Raw genomic sequence first — 21,803 nt, 5'->3', positions numbered from 1 at the left:
GTTAGTAGCATGCTTACATCTGAGTTCCAAGGCTCTTGGTTCAAGTCCCACACTTTGACTTCAATGCAAATATCAAGTCTGATGCTCCAGTACAGTACTGAAGGAGTGCTACACTATCAGAGGTGTCATTTTTCGCATGTGGTGTTACACTGAGTCCAGTTCAGGTGGATGTCGAAGAGTCCTGTTCTTTGAAATAGTGTTATGAGATGTTCTCCCCACTGTCCAGGCCAATATTTATCCCTCAACTAGTTTATTTGGTCATTATCACTGTTATTTATCAGAGTAAGTGGTACGCACATTGGCTGCTGCACTTCCTACATTACAACAGTGATTAACCGTCGAAGTATTTCATTAGCTGTAAAACACTTTGAGTCTGACAGTTGTGAAAAGCAATTTATAAATGTAGATTTTCCCTTTTTCTCTTTTCAGAGTGTGCAATCAATATTGAAGTCATACATAAGTGTTGAAAATACACAATAGGTCTGGCAACATCTGTGGAGAGTGGGCAAGGATAACATTTCAGATCATGAATTCACAACCTAAGGTGTTACCAGATCTGAGTATTTCCAGCATTTTCTGTTTTTTATTTCACATTTCCAGCACTACTTTGCTTCTAGGTTAAAACCATATATTCTTTCCTTTTTTTCCCCTATGCATGTTGTAATTTGTATGTATACATTTCTATCAGTATGGCAGAAAATGCTTGTGTGAAAGCCTTGATTGGTAGAAACTGTTGGTAGGTTAATGGTGGGCACGTGGAGCAGTTGGTGGGATATGGCTTTTGAAAATGAATTTCTAACTTTGGCCAATGATATGAGACAATTGAATTGGTGTTATTTAATTTAGGTCCTCAGAGCTAGACCCCTGCCATCTGGCCATATATCTCTCCCTTTGAGAAGTGTAAGCTGGTCTGAAGTTGTACTAACCTTCGAGTTTTGCACACTCCTTGCTTAGATATGCAACCACGTGACAATACATGCTGCCTGCATCAGAATCAATGGGTGCGGGTCAATCAAGCATCATAATCCTCAAGGCCATTTATTGGTCTTAGAACTTTGCAGCCCCTATTTTGTTTTGTAATTACTTTACAGCTGGACTGTGTGCTTATTAAGGTGAATATTATCAGTGCAGCAAACAGGCAGTTTCAGAAAGATTCAGGTGCAAGGAGGGTTGCTTTCCTGAAAAAAAAATCAAAATTAAGGATTCACTGCTGGGCAATACTGATGCCATGTATCTAGTTACTTCACGCTTAACTTTAGGATGACTGACACCAGACATCCACATCTATGAATGAGACTGCCAATTAACCCTCACTAGCATATTTCTCAAGCCAATACTGACCTGAATATTACTGAAAAAAGAGACACGTTGCTTTTCACCTTGCAATTACCAGGACAAACACAAGAACACCAAATGGTCACAATAATTTATATTACAAAAGAGGTGTTGATTGGTTGACAAATTGACCCTTATTAGCTCAGGCATTGCCATGGAGAAGGCTATGGGGAGCCAATCTTCCAGCTTAATGGTATTAAATGTGTACATTTCAAACTTCTTTCAATGTGCGGTTTGAAATTCAACGTCAGTTTTAAAGCGGTTGTACCACAGCACAGCTGTGATATTACACAACCAAACATATCTAGTTACACAACGTCACAAGCACACATGTTTACGCATTGTTTTGCTAATCTCGCTCCAATACTTCAGAAAACAACAAGCTTCTTTGCAACACTGTCAATTCTCTCAAGAAGCTGTTCTGCAAATTTTAAACACCAAAACATAAACCAAGAACAGGTATTAAAATCAAGCCATTTTCTGCCCTATTATTTACTTCACTATTCAATACGGAGTTGTATCACTAACTGGAAGTTAATGTCAACTGTTCCAGCAATCCTGAGAGAATGCGGCCTGACCTTGTGTACACATTATTTAAAACAGCATGCTCGATTGCAAAACAACTTGCAGAGCTCATTCCATTCATCTAACCCTAGTTACAGAAGCCATTATCAAATTTCCCTCCAATTCAAAAAAAGTTTTAACCTCAGAGCTTTGCTGTAGTTGGCGCATTAATGTCCCCAGCATACATTTCAAAGGCAATTAAGCTCACAATAACTTGCTGGATGTCAGCAAGTAAAAAGATGCTTCGCTGTTTGGACCAATTTGATATTAGGAACCACATCAGCCTACCAAGAGTTTTGAAAAATAGACATGGGATTACAAGAGAGCTCCTGATTGTGATTTATCAATATTGTAGTAAAACAATCAGAAAACATCTGGGTCAAGACAGTTTCTTCTTAATGGTTTAGTTGATCTCACATTCAATCTCTTCCAAGAACTGACGACATTTATGCTCCAGACAGTTCCCTGAAAGAACCTGAGAATGTCAGTGTTGCTGGGCAGACTTTTAAGAATGGCAGAATGAGGCATTACAAAAGGTCCAACTGAGGTTGTGATGGGATGGGGGAATATATGATTGGAAGAGAAGAGAAATATTTATATCTGACAACTATCTAGTGCTTCCCAATGATCATAGAAATATTAAGAAAAGATGGGGCGGGGTTAAGGCCTGAACTTGGCCTCAGCAGTGTCACACTAGCCTTGTCAGTCCTCCCATCCCAAAATAGTAGCTTGTTAAAATTTACCCCCAAAGTTCAAATAGGGGTGGAAAAAAGTGTTCAAAAGCAAGATCCTCAAGACAACCTTCAGTCACCCACAATTGGGGTACCAAAAATCAAAGACTTAAATCACTGTCCTGAGAAAAGAGAAAAGGGGAAAATTGAAAAGGAAAAAAAAGATAAAGAACAGGATAGTAACAGGTGCACTCTCCCCCTCTCTCTCTCCTGGTCCTTCTTCAGCTTAGACAGCAACCTACTTTTATGGCAAAGGAATCAATGCCTTCAGAAGGAAGGAGACACAAGTCACTAAGTATAAAATGTTAATTTCTAATTTGCTTATGTTATAGGTGAGGCAAATGCTGGGTGAATCATTTATCAGGCAATCATCTCAAGATAAACATGGCACTTGACAATCATTCTAGGTTTCCCAACCACAAGTCATCTTACAACATGATTTAACATAAATATCAATTTCTCCTAACATATGATTAAGCAATCCTGTTATCATTAAGTAATCCTCCAATTATATGAGCATTATTTTGCTGACACAAACAACTGTAACATTTTCAGAAACAATGCTTCATTTTGAAATGAATCAGCATTGTTCAAGCGGTTGCTTTAGGCAACACAAAAATTCTTCACATGATGCCAGGTTTCATCCCACTGCCCATTCTCCAACAAATTCAATCAATTTGACATTTAATTTTTTAACTAACCTACCAAAGAGTTACTGAAAATTTCAGACAATAAGCATCCAAATAGAAGTGGGAAGGGTTCTCCTTTCTCTATTAAGCAGTCTCTCCCACACCAAGTATCTGTGAATTATCATGTGTAAACAGTTAGCCTAACACATCCATTGCCTGAAAGTTACTAGAATTTATAGTTCAGGATACAACGATTGAAAATTTTTAGGTAATCAGGGAGCCAGCAAGGATTTGCAGAAGGTACAGTTGATTGTGGTTTAAAACTCAATCCACTTTATTGGTGCCAAAATACATGTTTAGGCCAATACTCAGTGTACAAGTCAACTCCCCAGTTTTTGCCAGAAAAATGCACGTATAAGGCTATACTTGCATTAGGAGTCAGCCATGATTTTTCAGCTCAGAAACACAAGTTTGGGGACAGAATCATTGTAGGGGACAGAAATTTGCATTCTCCATTTGCCCATTTAAGGCTACCATGCCCATGTACCAGCAGAGGCAGTCTAGAAGGATAATAAGTGAATCAGTGTTTTAACAGCACATGCAATTCTGATTCTAGGAATACAAGACTTAGGAGCAGGAGTAAGCAATTTGGCCCTTCGAGCTGCTCCTTGATTCAATAAGATCAGGGTTGATCTGGTTGTGGTCTCAGCTTCACCTTCCCGTCTGCCCCCCCCATAACCCTTGACTCCTTTGCTTTGGATAAATTCAGGTTTTTGATAGACAGCGTTAGGCAATGACTCAGCCTTCACAACTCCCTGGGAAGAGAATTCCACATACTAACAACCTTCAGAGAAACAATTTCTCCTAATCTCAAGTCTCAAGTTACTTTTTAATTGTGTCTCATGTTCTACTCTTCCACGGAGGAAATATTCTCCCATTATTCAGCTATATTCAGTCAAGTGACTGTGACCTTCTGAAGGCACAATGGCAAGTTTTGCAATCTCAAAGGAAAAAAGGCCTTACTTTTCAACTATGGAAGTGAAGATTTGGAAGACATTTTCGAGAAACTTACACCTGAGCAAAATGAATGACTTGGCAAAAAAATTACATGCCCAAGAAAACTATTAACACACCAAGAGAGAAATGCAACAACTGACTGATATTGCATATGATTGAGGCAACTAGTGACCAAATGCAATTTCAGTGACACTGAACATGTTAAACAGGAAATCAAACCACAAATAATCATAGGTTGCCTTTCTTGTCAACCACACTAACCAGCGTTTGAGAAAGACAGGAAGCTGTCAGAGCTGCAAGAGTTAGCAAGTTCACTATCAGAGACCAGAGCTACCAAATGAAGATGTTGACAGTAACTATCACACTTCCAAGTTCAACTCCTATCAAAACTGTTCTTTATTCAACTGCCAGAAGGAATCCACCTGCAAAACAACAAAGCAGATTCAGAGTGGCAACTTGTCCAGAGAATGTTTTCACTGTGCTGATGTTTATCCACTTTGTACAGTACATCCTGCTGTTGGCAAGCAGTGCAAAGCCTGTGGAAAACACAATCACTTTGCTCATATTTATTATTCAAAGTCAATCACCAAGACCAATGCCATCAGACGTGTGCCACATGTGTAGGCCATAGCAAAAGGGCGAGAGAATATTGCCGACAGAGACAGATGAATTTGAAAATACTTTGTGCAACTTTTGGACACAGCAAACATCCAGTTGTGACCGTGACCATTGGCTGCTTGAACTTGGGTGCTTTCACTGACAAACGCTCCTGTGATTATGTCATGGCAGACAAAACATTCAAACTTCAGGATTGTTCCCTTTCTCTGCAAACTAGAGAACACAAAAAAATCCCCTTAAAACAGGGGCAAACAACCAAAAGTTCTTGGGACCTTTAAAATGCCAGTCTTGTTCAAAAACACTAGAATGGCGGCTGTATTCTGTCATATCTGGGGAATGTGGCATGTTCATCAGTTTCTGCAAGAGTAAATCTGCTCACGATTGCAGTCACACAACAACATTCTTGAATTGTATACTTGTTTCACTCACTTCAATAAATTAAAAGGTGCTACATGCAAGCTTCATGTCAAGCCTAATGTGCTCCAAGTCACACATCAATTACAACAAACACCATTTCATATCAGAAAACAGACAGGAAAGGAACAGCATCTAATGGACTTCAACATTTTTAATTAAGTTGGGGATGAGTCTACCCTTGAGTCTCAATGTATAATTCGTCAAGAAACCCAAGAGTGTGAAATAGATTACAATGTGTTGATATGTGTTACTAACCAATGGTCATTTTGGAAGTCATGATGTGGGTATGCCGGCGTTGGACTGGCGTAAACACAGTAAAAAGTCTGACAACACCAGGTTTTAGTCCAACTGATTTATTTGATAATAGACTCACAAGCTTTCGGGGTTAGCCCCTTCGTCAGGTTTCTCTGGGAGAGAAAATTCCTCAGACAACCGACTGAGAAAATAATCTTTCCTCATCTCAGTCTTAAATGGAAGACTTGAATTTCCAGATTCTCGACAAGAGGAAATATCCTGCCGGTATCTACCCTGTCAAGCCCCCTCAGGATCATGTATGTTTCAATAAGTCATTGCTCATTCATCTAAACTCCAATGGGCATCAGCCAATCTACTCAATCTTTCCTCAAAAGATAACCTTCTCATCCCAGGAATGGTCAAGTGAATTATCTCTGAACTGTTTCTAATGCAATTATATCCTTTCTTGAGTAAAGGGATCTAAACTATACACAGTCCTCTTAGACGCAGCTTAAGGTTCTGTACAGTTTCAGCAAAACTCCCCTACTTTTATACTCAATTCCCCTAGCAACATATGCCAATATTCCATTTGCCTTCCTAATCAATTGTTGTGCCTGCATACTAATCTTTTCTGATTCATGTGCTAGGACATCCAGATCCCTCTATACTATACAGCTCCATAGTATCTCCCTATTTACATATATTGCTTTTCAATTCATAATGGCCAAAATAGATGAGTTCACAGATTCCCACACTGTGTGCCATCTGCCAATTTTTTGCCCACTCACTTAAAACTTGTCTAAATATCTTTGCAGACTCTATGTCCTCTGGACAACTTATATGCCTGTCATCAGCAAATTTAGCTATCATTCATTTAGTCCCCTTCACCACAGCATTCCCTAAGGCATTCCATTAGTTACAGTTTGCCAACTCAAAAATAATCCATTTATTCCACTTTGTTAGCTAACCACTCTGCCATCCATCCTAAAATGAGATTTTACTACATCATGAGATCTTAATTTACGTAATAGCCTTTTGAGATGCACTTTAATCAATGATTTGTTGAAATGCAAGTATACTACATTCAGCAGTTCCCATTATCCACCTTGCTGTTTACTTCCTCAAAAGAACTCTAATAAATTTGTCAGACGTGATTTCCCTTTCACAAAAGCAAAAGGACATGGAAAATCATGTCTCACAAATTTGATTGAGTTTTTTGAAGGGATAACCAAGAAGGTAGCTAAGGGCAGTGCAGTTGACGTTATCTACATGGACTTTAGCAACGCCTTTGATAAGGTACCACATGGTAGGTTACAGCATAAGTTAAATCTCACAGGATCCAGGGTGAGGTATCTAAAATGGATACAAAATTGGCTTCTTGACAGAAGCCAGAGGATGGTTGTAGAGGGTTGTTTTTCAAACCGGAGGCTTGTGACCAGTGATGTGTCTCAGGATACAGTGCTGGGTCCAATGTTGTCATTTATATTAATAATTTGGATGAGAATATTGGAGGCATGGTTAATAAGTTTGCAGATGACACTAAGATTGATGGCACAGTGGTCAGTGAAGAAAGTTATCTCCAACTGCAATGGGATCCTGATCAATGGGGCCAGTGGGCTGACGAACGGCAGATGGAGTTTTATTTAGACAAATGCAAGATGATGCATTTTGGTAGATTGAACCAGGGCAGACTTACTCAAGTCTGGGGAGCGCTGGGGAAAATTATAGAACAAAGAGATCTAGGGGTACACGTTCATAGCTCCTTGAAAGTGGAGTCACAAGTGGACAAAGTGGTGAAGAAAGCATTCGCATGCTTGGTTTAATCGGTCAGAACATTGAATAGAGGAGTTGGAATATCTTGTTGAAGTTCTATAAAACATTGGTAAGGCCACACTGCGTGCAATTCTGGTCACCCTATTATAGAAAAGATATTATTAAACTAGAAGGAGTGCAGAAAAGATTTACTAGGGTGCTACTGGGACTTGATGGATTGAATAATAAAGAGAGGTTGGATAGACTGGGACTTTTTTCTCTGGAGCATAGGAGGCTGACGGGTGACCTTACACAGGTCTATAAAATAATGAGGCATAGATCAGCTAGATAGTCAATATCTTTTCCCAAAGGTAGGGGAGTCTAAAACTAGAGGGCATAGGTTTAAGGTGAGAGGGGAGAGATATAAAAGTGTCCAGAGGGCCAATTTTTTCACACAGAGGGTGTAAGTGTCTAGAACAAGCTGCCAGAGGTAGTAGTAGAGGCAGGTATAATTTTGTCTTTTAAAAAGCATTTAGATAGTTACATGGGTACGATGGGTATAGAGGGATATGGACCAAATGTGGGTAATTGGGATTACCTTAGAGGTTTCAAAAAAAAGGGCAACATGGACATGTTGGGCCGATGGGCCCATTTCCATGCTGTAAACCTCTATGAGTTTATGACAATGCCTTATCAAAGTTTTCTAAGTGCCTTGTTATTACCTCCTTAGCAATGGATTCTAGCATTTCTCCTTAGGCAGATGTTAGGCTAAACGGCTGATAGTCCCTGCTTTCTGTCACCCCACTTTCTCGAAAAGCAGTGTTACATTTGGGTTTTCCAGTCCACTGGGACCTATCACAAATCTAGAGAATTTTGGAAGACGACAGCTAAAGCACCTACTCTCTCTGCAGCCATTCTTTTAAGACCCTAAGGATGCTGGCCATCAGGTCCAGGGGAATTGTAGGCTTTTAGTTCCAACAATTCTCCCAGAATATTTTCCCTGCTAATTGTAACTGTTTTAACTCCCTCCCTCAATTTTACCTCTGGATTTTCAAATACCTTTGGGATGGTTTTGTGTCTTCTGTAATGAAGACAGACAAAATAATTATTCAACATTTGTGCTGTTTCCCATTATTAATTTCCCAGACTCATTAGAACCAAATGCTAACTTTAGTAACTCTGCTTTTTAAATACCCGTTACTATTGTTTGTATATTTCTAGCTAGCTTTCTCTAGTACTCTAAAATTTCTTCCATTTTTAAAAAAAAATGCTTTGCTGGTTTCTAAAATCTGTCCAATCTTTAGACCACCATAAACTCCACTCTATTTTTTCTTTCAATCTGATATGATCTTTAACTTCTTTAAATTAAGATCAATTTATACACTATGATCTATGTCAGGTCTTGTCTAACGAACCTGATTGATTTTGTTTTTGAAAAGCCGATTGAAAAGCAGACGGAAGATTTATGGATGATATTTATATGTACTCCAAGAAGGCATTTGATAAAGTCCCTCGTAAGAGATTGTTTGCTAGAGATGAACTTCATAGAATTAAAGACAAATTATTGATCTGTTTAGAAAATTGGCTGTGTGGTAGGAGAAAAGAGTGGGCATACTATAATAGATAGATATTCAATGGGGTACTCTAATTGGCAGGATGTGACCAGTGTCCTGTAAAGATGTATGTTGGGGCTTCTATTATATACCATATTCATTAAAAACTGAGATGAAGGGATAGAAAGCCACAAAAAGTTTGCCAATGATACAAAGATGGGTAACATTGTAAGCAGTGCAGATGGAAGTGAAAAATTATAAAGAAATGTTGTATGTTAAATGAAAGGGAATGGATTTCAATCTAGATAAATATGAGATCATTCAGTTTGACCTATAAAGGATAGAAAAGGATATTTTCTTAATGGTGAAACACTAGAATCAGCAGAGGTCCAAAGAGACTTGGGGATCCAGACATATTGATCATTAAAGAGGCAAGAACATGTACAGGAAAGAAAAATCTAAAAGGCTAATATAATGTGGGTCGCTATATCTAGAGGACTAGAACACAAGGGACTGGAAATCATGCCTCAGCTTTGCAAAGCCCTGGTGACACCACACAAAGTACTACACGGAGTTCTGATCATCACACCTTTGAGCAATCAAACGGTGCAGGTTCAAGATTGGTAAATGGAGTTAAATTACAGATCAACCATTTAGTCACCGAACAGCAGTCAGCTCTGAGAGCTGAATGGTCTCTTATTCTTATTTAAATATTCACTACAATTTGGAACAATGGTTCAATTTTAATTCAACATTTGGCAACAACTAAGATGTTCTGCACATCACTGCAGATAGCTGCAAAGGGAAATTGCCCATACAATACTAGAAACTCACAAACTATTGCCAAAGACAGGAAACTTGCCTGATGAAAAGTGTCAGTACTGAAGCAATTACGCTTTTTTGGGAGGGCAAGCAAACGAAAATACATTTTGGAATAAAAAGTGTAACATCTCAGGGATGGGAATGGAAATCTTTTCTACTTTGAGCATTCAATGATTAATTACCACATATTCAAAAGCGGGTAAAATCCTTCACTCCTTGGGCCAACCAACCTTACAGCACCCTCTACGCTGGCCATTCTTTGCAGTCTCAGTGAAATTGCCCATTTGTGGTTAATCCTGAACAATTTCAGAGATCCATAACTATTCAGAACAAGGTTAAGTTTGCTCACAGCCACCAAGAATGATACAGTAAACAGAAAAGAAGCATTTCCAAACATCAGTTTAGACTTTTTTCAAACCCAGGTCTCAGCACTAAAATGAGCAGCTTTCTATGCCAACTTCCACAAGTTTAAGAAATTATCAACTTTGACATTTAGTCTAGTATTCCCACTTGTGTTATTTATTCAGCCATTGTTCTTTTACCCATTATCTCCTCTGCTCCTCTTCCATCCTGAACTAGGAATGAATATTTCTGCACCAAATTCCAATTTTTGAGCGTGCAAATGAGGTGCATTTCCAGTCTAAAAGTTGCCTTTCTTCCATCTACTAGTAGAGGCAGGGACAATTTTGTCTTTTAAAAAACAATTAGACAGTTATACGGGTAGGATTGGTATAGAGGGATATGAGCCAAACACGGACAATTGGGACTAGCTTAGTGTTGAAAACTGGGAGGCATGACATGTTGGGCCGAAGGGCCTATTTCCATGCTGTAAACCTCTGACTTTATACCTTTTGTACCAAAGACTTCTCAAATTGCTTTTTACTTCACAGGCCCAAATACCTCTGATGTATCTAGGGAAATTCATCTCATATTTCTTGCACTTGTGAATAGGAAGGCAAGAAATAGCTCATCATATGATCCTGTAACCACCAACCTCTATTTTGTGTGACTACTACTTTAGTCACTGCTCATTTGAAATCACCTCTCATTCTTCGCAAGTTCTCAAATTATGTTTATCATTGAATCCCATGTTTAAAATCAAAACTCATTACGTTGTCACTTTCTCACTCTCCTCAAAATTACAGAATTCTTTAGTTAAACCATAAGACATAGGAGCATTATTAAGCCATTCAGTCCATCGAGTCTGCTCCACCATTCAACCATGGCTGATATTTTTCTCATCCCCATTCTTCTGCCTTTTCCCCATAACTCCTGATCCCCTTATTAATCAAGAACCTATCTCTGTCTTAAAGACGCTCAATGAGCTGGCATCCACAGCCTTCTGCCGCAAAGAGTTCACAGATTCACCACTCCCTGGCTGAAGAAATTCCTCCTCATCTCTGTTTTAAAAGGATTGTCCCTTTAGCCTGGGGTTGAGCCCTCTGGTTCTAGTTTCTCCTACTAGTGGAAACATCCTCCCCATGTCCACTCTATCCAGGCCTTGCAGCATCTTGTAAGTTTCATAAGATCCCCCTTCATCGTTCTAAACTCCAATGAGTATAGACCAGATTCCCCAATCGTTCCTCATACGACAAGCTTTTCATTCCAGGGATCATTCTTGTGAACATCCTCTGAACCCTTTCCACGGTCAGCGTATCATTCATCAGATATGGGGGCCCAAAACTGCTCACGATACTCCAAATGGGGTCTAACCAGAGCCTTATACAGCATCAGGTGTACATCCCTGTTCTTGCATTCTAGCCCTCTCAACATGAATGCTAACGTTGCATTTGCCCTCCTTACTGCCAACTGAACCCCACGTTAACCTAAAGAGAATCTTGAACAATGACTCCCAAGTACCTTTATGGTTCCGATTTCCTAAGCATTTTCCCATACTTCCTGTCATCTCCTGCTCTAAAGGTTTTCACAATCGGAACTCATCATAGCTAAATTAATGCTTCTTAAAATATATTTATTCTTATCAGTTTTAGTGTCCTGCACAATGAATCATGGCCATGAACCTAGTTTTCTCAGCTGGAAATGTTGCACACGTTCCAAAATGTACCTGGAGACCCAATACATTCTCAACTTCCACAAAGTGGAAACTCTTTAGTTTTATTTAAAAAGTCATAAATTACCATGGCAAAATGAACACCTCAGTTTTCACTCAGAATGTTGTTATTCCATGCATTACTTAACCATGGTCAAGTTTAATGTGGTAAATTGGATCAGCAAATTTACAAAGATTGGGGGTGTAGTGGACAGTGAGGAAGGTTTTCAAAGCTTGGATTTGGACCAACTAGAAAAATGGGCTGAAAAATGGCAAATGGAATTTAACGCAGACAAGTGTGAGGTATTGCACTTTGGAAGGACAAACACAAGTAGAACGTACAGGGTAAATGATAGGACTCTGAAGAGTGCAGTTGAACAGAGGGCTCTGGGAGTACAGGTACAAAATTCCCTAAAAGTGGCGTCACAGGTGGATAGGGTCGTAAAGAGTGCTTTTGGTACACTGGCCTTTATAAGTTGGAGTATCGAGTATAAAAGTTGGTGTTATGGTAAGGTTATACAAGGCATTGGTGAGGCCGAATTTAGAGTATTGTGTACAGTTTTGGTCACTGAGTTACAGGAAGGATGTAAATAAGGTTGAAAGAGTGCAGAGAAGGTTCACAAGGATGTTGCTGGGACTTAAGAAGCTGAGTTAGAGAGAGAGATTGAATAGGTTAGGACTTTATTCCCTGGAGCGTAGAAGAATGAGGGGGGGATTTGATAGAGGTGTATAAGATTTTGATGGGTATAGATAGAGTGAATGCAAGCAAGCTTTTTCCACTGAGGCTCGGGGAGAGAAAAAAACCAGAGGGCATGGGTTAAGGGTGAAAGGAAAATAGTTTAAAGGGAATATTACTTGGGGGGCGGGGGGGGGGGGTGTTTCTTCTTCAAGCAGACTGGTGGGTGTGTGGAATGAACTGCCGGATAAAGTGGTAAATGCGGGGTCACTTTTAACATTTAAGAAAAGCTTGGACAGGTTCATGGATCAGAGGGGTGTGGAGGGATATGGTCCAAGTGTGGGACTAGGCAAAAAAATGGTTCGGAACAGACAAGAAGGGCCAAAAGGCCTGTTTCTGAGCTGTAATTTTCTATGGTTCTAAGTCATCAGAAGACATTAATTCTGAGTTCTTATGCACTCCCTAATGTAGGCAATGAACAGTGTTTTTCTCCCACGTAGTTTTAAAATAGCAGTCATTATTAATAATTGAGGTTCTAATGTGCTCTGGAATGAAGTATATAAAAGTGATCTTGCAAAACAACAACAACTTAGGCCATATGACTCAGGTTTCAAGTTCCTCACAATCTAAACAACATCAGATCTTGCATGAGCACACCTCAAGTCAATTTTCATGACCATAATTAAAGGAAGAAATAAGAACATAAGAACTAGGAGCGGGAGTATGCCATTTGGCCCCTTGAGCCTGCTCAGCTATTCAATAAGATCATGGCTGATCTTTTCATGGACTCAGCTACACTTACGCACCCACTCACCATAACCCTTACTTCCATTACTGTTCAAAAATCTATCTCTGCCTTAAAAACATTCAACAAGGTAGCCTCAACTGCTTCACTGGACGGGAAATTCCACAGATTCGCAACCCTTTAGGTGAAGAAGTTCCTCCTCAACTCAGGCCTTAATCTGCTCCCCCTTATTTTGAGGCTATGTCCCCTAGTTTTGGTTTCTCCCGCCAGTAGAAACAATCTTATCTAATCCCTTCATAATTTTATGTTTCTATAAGATTGCCCCTCATTCTTCTGAATTCCGACGAGTATAGCCCCAGTCTACTCAGTCTCTCCTCATAAGCCAACCCTCTCAAATCCGGAATCAATCTAGTGAATCTCCTCTGCACCCCCTCCAGTGCCACCCTCTCCTTACTTCTTAAGGAAGCCAAAACTGTACAGTACTCCAGGTGTGGCCTCACCAGCACCGTATGCAGCTGCAACATAATCTCCCTGTTTTTAAACTCCATCCGTCTAACAACAAAGGACAAAATTCCATTTGCCTTTGTAATTACTTGCTACACCTGCAAACCATCTTTTTATGATTCCTGCACAAGGACACCCAGGTCTCTCTGCACAGCAGCATGCTGCAATGTTTTACCATTTAAATAATAGTCCATTTCGCTGTTATTCCTTCCAAAATGGATGACCTCACATTTATCAAAATATCCTTGCCACTCACTTAACCTACCTATATCCCTCTGCCTTGCCACTCACTTAACCTACCAATATCCCTCTGTTGATGTTCAGCGTCCTCTGCACGCTTTGCTCTACCACACATCTTAGTGCCATCTGCAAACTGATACACTACACTTGGTCCCCAACTCCAAATCATCTATATAAATTGTAAACAATGCAAGTGTAAAAACCTATTGGTTTATAATCAAACCCTCCAAAATGATGAGCACCAAAAAATTATGTAACAAATCCCATATTTATGTATTAGTCAAATACTGACCCCCCAAAAAAAATCAATAGACTAAGATTCCTTTGCACAAGGAGATTTAACTCAAAAATTGCTACTGGAAAACTTGTGCATGCTCTTTCATTGAAGTTATATCCTTGGTTCTCTGGCGTTTGTTTAAAAGCACTTTCCAGACACTAGAAAAGGAAACATTTAAATTTACCTTTATTTTTTTGTTTAATTTGCAGCAGTATCTGTATAACATGGCCATGTTCAGAGGTCCAAAATCTGCATAGAAACTAGAAAATAAAAGTGAAATAGAAACATGCAAATTTGAAGGCAGGTACCAGCTGCTCCATCAAGTTTGCCCCACACCATGTTATCTGGGCATCATGATCAAGTACTTTCTTATGCATTCCTAACAATATAAAGGACGAGGTAGGTTCCATCAGTTTAAAGTTTTATAACTGTGCTAGTTACTCAATGTAACAATGGATCTTGAGGCCAATACAAATGCAGTGGAAAATTGACAGCTTTCATTACTCCTTCAGTTCACAAGCAAATCTTTTACAAATTTGCGCTATTGAACCAAGTAAATATCAACTCTTTAATCATCAAGAACTGCTCTGACAGATGCTGCGAGTTAATCCGAGTTAGAAAGCCAGGAACGTTTTAAAGTAGCTTACTGGAAATTAAAGTGCGGGAAAAGTCACTGAAATAAACTTACTTTTCATACACAAGTTCATCATCCACGCTAAAATAGTGCGTGTTCGCTGTGTTTTTGGGTTTATGCCGAAGAATAGCAAAATACAGCCGATCTGAAACAGAAACAATAACAAAAAGTTATACACAGAATCGAGTACAGACTGGGGATTTACAGAGGCCACACATTGGCAAACTGCACCAAATGGATGTGTGTTTGTCCTCACCCAGTCAGCCACACAAACAACCATCCCCGTGCTTTAGGCGCTTTACGATAGGCTGCTGCCGGAGTTCCAGCCATTTAAAATTTAAAACCGCCTTTACAACGCTGGAGTTCACCAAGCGGCACATCTTTAAAAACACATCGAGCTACCTTTTATAAACTCCGCCGCATTAAGCAGCTCCTCTCCATCCGCCATTCCACAACTTAGACAGAAACGAAACAAAGCTGCAGAAACTTTTTTCTTTGCCCCTCTGCTTGCAGAGGCGCACTCCAAGCTGCAGAGCTGCGCCCGAAGTCTCGGGCGAAAGCAAACGTTGATAACAGACTGGAGGGTGGCCCAAACCAAGGTCAACTTTTCCCAGCACTTCACTCTGGCCGGGGGGGAACTATATGCTGCAAAGACTGCTACAGCACTCCTGAGAGAGAGAACATTGAGGGGGAGACGGGAAAGTCCGGCCGATGTTTAAACAGTTGTCGCATCCACAGCGGAGGCTCCAAAAGTCAAGATTACATCTCACTTCCCCCCTCTCTAGCCCGGCCTGTCAATCACAGCCCAGACCCGGCTCCGCATTGGTCACTCGCTGTCTGATTGACACCCAGCTTCGGCCAATCCAGTGACATCTACCCAATACGAACCCGCCTATTGGAACTTGGCCCTGACGGTTGCCAAGGGAAACCACCTTCCGTCATCCGCCTGCCCCGCCCCTCCAGCCCGAGTATTGACATCTCGGAGCTTCACACCTGAGGTCAGTGCTACAGCCCATCCTGGGGAAAGGCAACACTCTCATCTGCACAGGGGAAACAAAGTCAAATCAGCAGCCAGCATTTTTTATTGATTTAGTTTGATTTATTATTATCACATGTATTAGGATACAGTGAAAAGTATTGCTTCTTGCGAGCTAATATAGACAATATAGCTAAAATAGACAAAACATACCATTCATAGAGTATATAGGGGAGAAGGGGAGGAGAGGGTGCAGAATATAATGTTACAGTCATAGCTGGTGTGTAGAGAAAGAGCAGCTTAACATAAAATAGGTCTATTCAAAAGTCTGATGGCAGCAGGGAAGATGCTGTTCTTGAGTTGGTTGGTATGTGATCTTAGACTTCTGTATCTTTTTCCTGACAGAAGGTGGTGGAAGAGAGAGTGTACAGAGTGCATGGGGTTCTTGATTACGCTGACTGCTTTTCCAACACAGTGGGAAGTGTAAATGGAGTCAATAGATGGAAGGCTGGTTTGCGTGATGCTCTGGGCTTGTGAGGCACATTATCAGTGGTTGAAGTGAAATCTGTGTCACCATATAAGGATGGGGCGGTTAAAGCAAAGGAAAATAGAATGGTTACAACATTGAGGTTGGTACCTTAGAGACAGAAGGAATTATCACGGGGAATGAGGAAATGGCAGAGACGTTGAACAAATATTTTATGTTGGTCTGCACAGTGAAAGACACAAGTTACATACCAGAAATACAGGGTAATCTACAACCAATAAAAGTGAGTTAATTCATGTATTTAATATCAGCAGAGTAAGAATACTGGAGAAAATTAAGGTGTTAAAATCTGGCAGATTGGAAGTTGCAAACTAGCAAAGCCATTCAAGAGGCAAGAGAGTGAAAATCATAGAATCCCTACAGTGCAGCAGAAGGCCATTCAGCCCATCCAGTCTACACTGACTCTCCAACAGAATATCTGAATCCAGGCCCCATCTCCATAACCCCACGTATTTACCCCACTAATTCCTCCAATCTACACATCTTGGGATGTTAAAGACCAATTTAGCATGGTCGTTCCACCTAACCTGCATATCTTTGGACCTGCTATAAGTCAATTAGCCTGATGTCATTTCTTGGGAAAACGCTGGAATCCCTTATTAAGGCAGTCTTAGCAATGCATTTAGAAAATCATAGTATGATCAAAGTAAACGTGGTTTTATGAAAGGGAAACCATGGGATCTATTACAGTCGTTTGTGGATGTAGCTGGTAGGGTCAACAAAGGAGAACCAATAGATAGTGGTATACTTGGATTTCCAAAAATCATTCAGTAAGATACTATACAAATAGTTAACACACAAGATAAGGCCTCATGGAGTTGGGGTTAATATATTAGCATTGATAACACATTGGTAAATGATCAGAAAGTAACAGGTAGCAATAAAGAGCACCTTTCCAAGATGTCAGGCTGTAACTAGTGCAATGCGATAAAGATCATAGCTAGAGCTTCAACTATTTGGAATCTGTACTAATAACTTCTTTACATTGTTTTGTTTCTTCTAAGTTTGCCAGGTGGGAATGCAAACTGTTAGCAGGACACAAGGAAAAAGTAGCTAGGACAGGTTAAGTGTGGGGCAACCAGGTAGCAGATGGAGCATAATATGAGGAAGTGTGAGGTTATTCACTTTGATCATAATAGAAGAGCAGAATATTTTTTTAAAAGATCTGAAACCAGTAAATATTGAGGCTCACAGATACAATGTTGGATAAAATAATCATGAGAGAGAAAATGTTGGAGGAGTCGTGATCATTGAAAGTGGATAAGTTGCCAGAGCTGGTCGGATTGTTCCCTAGGATGTTGAAGGAGGTCTGGAAGGAAATAGCAGATGTTCTGAGGATTATTTTCCAATCTTCACTAGGCACGGGAATGTGCTGGAGGATTAGAGGAATGCAACTGAGGTTTCATTGTTTAAAAAACATATGAGGGAAATGCCAAACAATTATAGGCTAGTTAGTCTTACTTTGGTGGTGGGCAATTTTTTAGAATCAATCCTGAGAGATCAGATAAAGTGTCACTTAGGAAGATATGGACTAGTCAAGGATAGTTAGCATGGCTTTGTTAAGGGAGATCATGCCATATAAATTTGATTGAATTCTTTGAGGAAGTGATGAAGAGGATCGATGAAGGTAGTGCAGTGGATGTTGTCTACATGGATTTTAGTAAGGAATTTGACAAGGTCCCATGTGGCAGACTGGTCAGAAAAGTAGAAGCCCATGGCATATGTGTGGTGAATTGAACCCAAAATTGGCTTAGTAACAGGAAACAAACGTTAATGGTCAACCACTGCCCTTGTGAATGGAAAGCTGTTTCAAGTGGCATTCTGCAGGGCTCGGTGAAGGACCGGCTGCTATTTGTTTTATATATTAACAATTTGGACTTGAACGTGGCAGGCACAATTGGGAAACTTGTTGATGACACAAAAATTGGTCATGTAGTGGATAGTGTAGAGGTTAGCTGTGGGGTCTAAAATTATATAGAAGGGTTGGTGGAGTGGGCAGGAAAGTGGCAGATGGAGTTTAACTCTGCTAAGTGTAAGGTAATGTTTTTAAGGAGGTCAAACTGCCAAAGGGACTACACAATAAATGGGAATGTACTGAGAAGGATAGATAAAGTGAGTAATCTTGGCTTGAAAGTGCACAAGTCTCTAAAGGTAGCCGTATAGGTAGTTAAGGCTGTAAAGAAGACATATGGAATGCTCTTCTTCAATGGCAGAGGTATGGGATATAATAATGGAACTGTATAAGACACAGGCGAGACCACAACTGGAGTAGTGTATGCTAGTCTGGTCACCATTTTACAGAAAGAATGTAACTACTCTGGAGAGAGTGCAGAAAAAATTTATTAGAGTGTTGCAGGCCTGGGGAATTGTGGTTATGAGGAACAATTGAAATCGTTGGGGTTGTTTTCCTTGGAACAGAGAAGGCTGAGGGGTGACATGATTGAGGTATAAAAAAATTGAGGGCTAGAGATATGGTAGACAGGAGGAACTTTTGACAGAGTTCAAAAGCCAAGGGGTCATTTGAAAATAAGTGGCAGAGGGATTAGAGGGGACATGAGGAAAAATATTTTTATGCAGAGGATGGTGGGTGTCTAGAATTCACTGCCTGAGTTGGTGATAGAGGCAAAGACCTTAACTCTTTTAAAATGTACCTGGATCTGCACCTTAAGTGCTGTAAGTTGCAGGGCTATGGACCATGTGCAGAAAGATGAGATTAGAAAGAGCACCTGGATGTCTTTGAATTGGCATGTACAAGATAAGCCGAATGCCCCCTTTCCGTGCTGCGTCATTTCTATGGTTCCAACCTGGATGTTCAAGGAACAGAGGAAGTTAGCATGCAAGTGCAGCAAGCAATTGGGAAGGCAAATTGTACTTTAGCCTTTTTTGCAAGGGCATTAGAGTATAAGAATGAAGATGTCATGCCGCAATTTTACAGGATTTTGGTGAAACCACACCTGGAATACTATGGGCAGTTTTGGTCACCATATTTAAAGGGAGGATATACTTATTTTGGAGACTGTACAGTGAAAGGTTCACTTGATCGGTCCCTGGGATGAAAGAGTTGCCCTAGGATGAGAGGCTGAGTAGACTGGGAGTCTATTCTCTGCAGTTTAGAAGAACTAAAGGTGACCTGTTTGAAGGAAACAATATTCTAAAGGGGCTTGACAGGGTAGATACTGAGAGCTTGATTCTCCTGGCTGGGGACTTTAGAACATGGGGACACACTCTTGGGATAAGGGAATGAGGAAAAATTACTTCACTTAATGGGTTGTCAATCTATGGAATTCTCTATGCCAGGTGCTCCATTGCTGAATATGTTTAAGGCTGGAATGGACGATTTTTGGTCTCTCAGGGAGTCAAGAAATATGGGGAGAAAGTGGGAAAGTAGAGCTGATGCAGTTGATCAACCATCATCATACTGAATGGCTGAGCAGGTATGTAGTCTACCCCTGTTCCTATTTCTTAAGTCTTAGCTCATGGTGTCCATGCAAAGCACTCCCCAACCTTTCCCTGTAGTTCCACATATTTTGCTCTTTAGGAAATTATCCAACTCACTTTTGAAAGTGATAACTGAATCCAACTCCACCATATCTTAAGTGTTGTATGCCACATCCTAACCACTAGCTATATTAAAAAAAAGTATTTCCTCATATCATTTGGTTCTTTAGCTAAGCACATTAAGCTAAGCATGGTGTTCTTTGTTTCTCAATTCTTCAATTAATGACAGCGATTTCTATCTAATTGTTCCAGACCCCTCTGGAGTTTGAACCCCTCTATTAAATTATTAAATATCCCCTTTACTCCTCTAAGGAGAATAACCTGAGTGTTTTCAATTTAACTTTATAACTGAGGTCCTCCATCACTGGAACTACTGTCATAACTCTTTCTTTCACCCTTTCTAAAATCCTCACATCCTTTCTAATTAGGGTGCTCAGAACTGGATAAAATTCTCCAGGCCAAACCAATGCTTTATAAAGGTTTTTATTTATTCATTCATGGGGTGTGGGCATTGATGGCTAGGCCACCGCTTACTGCCCACCCTTAGCTGCCTTTGAGAAGATGATGGTGAGTTACTTCCTTGAACTGCTGCAGTCCATGTAGTGTAGCTACACCTGCAAAGTGGTTAGGAGGGAGTTCCAGGATTTTGACCCAGTGACATTAAAGGAATGGTGATATATTTTCAAGTCACAATGATGAGTAACTTAGAAGGGAACTTTCAGGTGGTGGTGTTCCCATTTGCCTGCTACACTTGTCCTTCTAGATTGTAGTGATCGAGGGTTTGGAAGGTGTTCCCTAAGGTACCTTCGTGAGTTCTTGCAGTGCATCCTGTACTTGGTACACACTGCTGCTACTGTGCATCAGTGGTAGAAGAAGTGAATCTTGTGGTTGTGGTGCTAGTCAATGGCCCTTTATTGTCTTAGATGGTCTCATGTTTATTGAGTGTTGTTGAAGTTGCACCAGTCCAGGCAAGTGCAGGGTATTCCGTTACACACCTGATTTATAGGAAGTGGACAGGCTATGTGGAGTCAGGAGGTGAGTTAATCACTGCAGGATTCTTATCCTTTGACCTGTTCCTATAGCCCCAGTATTTCTATGTCTAGTCCAGTGAAGTTTCTGGTCAATGGAAACCACCCCCCCCCCCCACCAATCCAAACATGTTGACTGTGGGGGATTTAGTGATGGTAATGTCATTGAATGTCAAGGGATAATAGTTAGATTCTCTCTTGTTGGATATGGTCATTGCCTGTCACTTTCATGATGCAAATGTTACTTTCCACATGTCAACCCAAGCCCGGATATTGCCCAGGGCTTGCTGCATTTGGGCATGAACTGCTTCAGTATCTAAGGAGTTGTGAATGATATTGAATATTGTGCAATCATCAGTGAAAATCTCCACTTCTAACCTTATGATGGAAGGAAGGGCATTGATGAAGCAGCTGAAGATGGTTGGGTGTAGTACACTACCCTGAGGAACTCCTACAGTGATGTCCTGGAATTGAGATGATTGATTTCCAACATCTACAACATCTTCCTTTGTGCCAGGTATGACTCCAATCAGTGGAGTTTTTTCCCCCCAGATTTCCACTGACTCCAGATTTGCTGGGCTCTTTGATGTCCCACTCAGTCAAATGCTGCCTTGGTGTCAAGGGTAGTTAGTCACTCTCATCTCTTCGCAGGAGTTCAGCTCTTTTACTCATGTTTCAAAGAAGGCTGTAATGGGGCCAGGAGATGAGTGACCCTGGCAGAATCCAAACTGAGCATCGATGAGCAGGTTATTACTGAGTAAATGTCACTTGACAGCGCATTCTATCACTTTGCTGATGATTCAGAGGATACTGATGGAGCAGTCACCTTTAGAGTTCAACTTTTTTTGGCCACGTTTGAACCAAGGCTGCAATGAGATTAGGAGCTAAGTGCCCCTGGCGGGACTCAAACTGAGCATCATTGAGCTGATTATTGCTACATAAAGGGCCGCTTGATA

The 21,803-nt window shown here is 40.5% G+C and overlaps 1 protein-coding gene across 5 annotated transcripts in view; it reads right to left on the bottom strand.

Moving 5' to 3' along the window:
* The window catches only part of LOC145343031 (dual specificity protein phosphatase CDC14A-like), a 125,118-nt gene that overhangs the window by 76,090 nt on the left and 27,225 nt on the right, over window positions 1–21,803 (bottom strand). For 3 of the 5 annotated variants that reach the window (XM_080188777.1, XM_080188775.1, XM_080188778.1), the window contains 2 exons: window positions 14,853–14,943; window positions 14,349–14,424 (listed from right to left, as the gene is read on the bottom strand). In XM_080188777.1, the coding sequence (XP_080044903.1) occupies window positions 14,349–14,424; window positions 14,853–14,943 (167 nt within the window). Of the gene's footprint in view, window positions 1–14,348; window positions 14,425–14,852; window positions 14,944–15,200; window positions 15,569–18,972; window positions 18,994–21,803 lie in introns of those variants that run through there. The other 2 variants (XM_080188779.1, XM_080188776.1) reach the window with 2 other exon arrangements.

This window comes from Carcharhinus amblyrhynchos, chromosome 5 (assembly GCF_965287045.1).
Source record: "Carcharhinus amblyrhynchos chromosome 5, sCarAmb.v2.hapA, whole genome shotgun sequence".
Classification (NCBI taxonomy): Eukaryota; Metazoa; Chordata; class Chondrichthyes; order Carcharhiniformes; family Carcharhinidae; genus Carcharhinus; species Carcharhinus amblyrhynchos.
This window is presented reverse-complemented; position numbering and strand designations above follow the sequence as displayed.